The 2,161-nt window shown below is 41.7% G+C and overlaps 1 protein-coding gene across 1 annotated transcript; it reads left to right on the top strand.

Moving 5' to 3' along the window:
* Window positions 1–6: 6 nt before the first annotated feature.
* On the top strand, window positions 7–830 carry LOC126496453 (GTP-binding nuclear protein Ran-like; the record flags this gene model as incomplete). The annotated part of the gene is made up of 2 exons (XM_050133955.1): window positions 7–174; window positions 415–830. Coding segments are annotated over 2 exons (213 nt in total), but the record flags the coding sequence as incomplete, so codon positions are not given.
* Between the last annotated feature and the right edge of the window lie 1,331 nt (window positions 831–2,161).

Genomic DNA, 2,161 nt, shown 5'->3' with positions numbered 1-2,161 from the left:
CAGTACTATGACATTTCTGCCAAAAGTAACTACAACTTTGAAAAGCCTTTCCTCTGGCTTGCCAGAAAGCTCATTGGAGACCCTAATTTGGAGTTTGTTGCCATGCCTGCTCTTGCCCCACCTGAGGTGGTCATGGACCCAGCTTTGGCAGCACAGTACGAGCATGATTTAGAGGTATTTGTCCTTTTAATTTTTTTCTGGTGTGTTTGGGTGTGTGTTTGCACTTTGCCTGATGCCTGCAGAGGTCAGAAGCTGACATTGGATCCTCCCAGCCGTGTAGATACTTGGAATCAAGAACTGGTGGTGCTCTTGACCATGGGGCCATCTTCCAGCCCCATTTGTCCTTAGTGCTTATGTTTGACTTGGTCATGGCAGTTTTGATCTTATGTGTTTTCTTTTTGTTTCTTGTTCCAGGTCGCTCAAACGACTGCTCTCCCGGATGAGGATGATGACCTGTGAGAAAGTGAAGCTGGAGCCCTGCGTCAGAAGTCTAGTTTTATAGGCAACTGTCCTGTGATGTCAGCGGTGCAGCGTGTGTGCCACCTTATTTAGCTAAGCAGATCGTGTACTTCATTGGATGCTGAAAGGAGATGAATGGGCTTCGGAGTGAATGTGGCAGTTAAAACATAACCTTTTTTTTTTTTAACATACCTTCATTTTTTTGGACTTGCATATTTAGCTGTTTGGAACACAGTTGTTTCCTGAATTTCAAAAATAAGACTGCTACAGTCACATCGCACTATTCAGTCAGTGGTAAAATCTTGTTCCTGTCATTCCCATTCTTTTTGTTTAGAATCAGAATAAAGTTGTATTTCAAATAATCTAAACAAGTGAATCATCCCTTGTTTATAAGCATTTTACAGCTAACGTAAGGAAGCTTGTGCCATACAGTTAAAAATGCCTTTGCTTAGTGCCTCTGAGGTTCATTCAGATGTGTTCTGTGCCTACCTTCACAGACATTTGGATCAAGTCGTGACCTAACGCTTGTCTTACAGGTGTAAATACTGTGGTTCAGCTAGGATATCTGCCCTACCTGCATTTTGCTAGGTAGTTTCACCTAAAAGAATAGCTTGTTTAAAGTTGTATTGTGAATCAGATGTTTTAGTGTAAGTCGAAGTGTCTAACCTAGACCTTCAGAAGTTAGAACTGCCTTTGATGGAAGGAAGCTTGAGGGTTTTCTGACATGTATGTTTCTTGGTTTCCCCGTCTAACGTTGGTTCTCTAAAATGTTCTCGCCTTTTGAGTGGTGGTCTCAGCCAGCACTCAGGAGGCAGAGGCATGAGGATCTGCGTTCAAGACCAACCTAGTCTACTGAGCAAGTTCCAGAACTGCATAGAGAGACTTGTCTCAAAAGAAGTGTTCATGGTAGGTAGGCTGTGGGCCAGCATCTGATTCCCAGAGATTGTTTATAGGCAGCACAGGGAAAGGAAAAGCTAGAATACTGCTGTAGATTTGCCTGGGCATCTGATGTGAAAATGTCAATTGAGCCTTTTTGTTAGGTGTGATCCTGTCAGAACTGTGTTGTGGTAATATGTATTTAAAGGAATCCTTGTGTGGGCTCTCGCTAGTTCAATCCACCAAAGTTATTTTGATTTCCCCCCAGGTTTCTCTGAACATTCTGAACTGTCCTGTAACTCGCTTTGTAGACTAGGTTGACCTTGAACTCAGAGTTGCCTCTGCCTCCGAAGTGCTGGGATTAAAGGCCATCGCTGCCCAGCTCTACTACCAAAGTTCTTAAAAGTGTGGACTACTTCAGATGGCTACTTTATCTCCAAAGAAGGTTGAGTAACTTAAAATGAGGAGGCTGAAAGGAAGTTGTGCTGTGCACCAGCTTTTACTAATTTCAAGATGCTATGTACATGCTATGCTAAAATCAGGTGAAGACCCTCTCCCCTGACTGGGATGAAACTTCATTTAGACATCTTAAATTAATACACTGTATGTAAACCTGATGTAGAATGCAAATACCTTATGACTGATTTTTGTAACAGTTAAACTTGAGAACTACTTCATGTGTGCTTAACCAGAGTGTAGAGGATTTACATCATTTATTGAAAGAACTTGAAAATATATTGCTTCTGCTTTGCGTAGTTTTCTGAGTCATCTCTGGTATTTGCTGTAGGAGTAAGTAGTGAATGGCTTTTTCCTTTTTTTTTTTTTT

This window comes from Alexandromys fortis, unplaced genomic scaffold (genome assembly GCF_014885135.2).
Source record: "Alexandromys fortis isolate MF-2015 unplaced genomic scaffold, M_Fortis_MF-2015_v1.1 scaffold_4815, whole genome shotgun sequence".
Taxonomy (NCBI): domain Eukaryota; kingdom Metazoa; phylum Chordata; class Mammalia; order Rodentia; family Cricetidae; genus Alexandromys; species Alexandromys fortis.
Note: the sequence above shows the minus strand (reverse complement) of the source record. Positions and strands in the feature narration are given on the sequence as shown.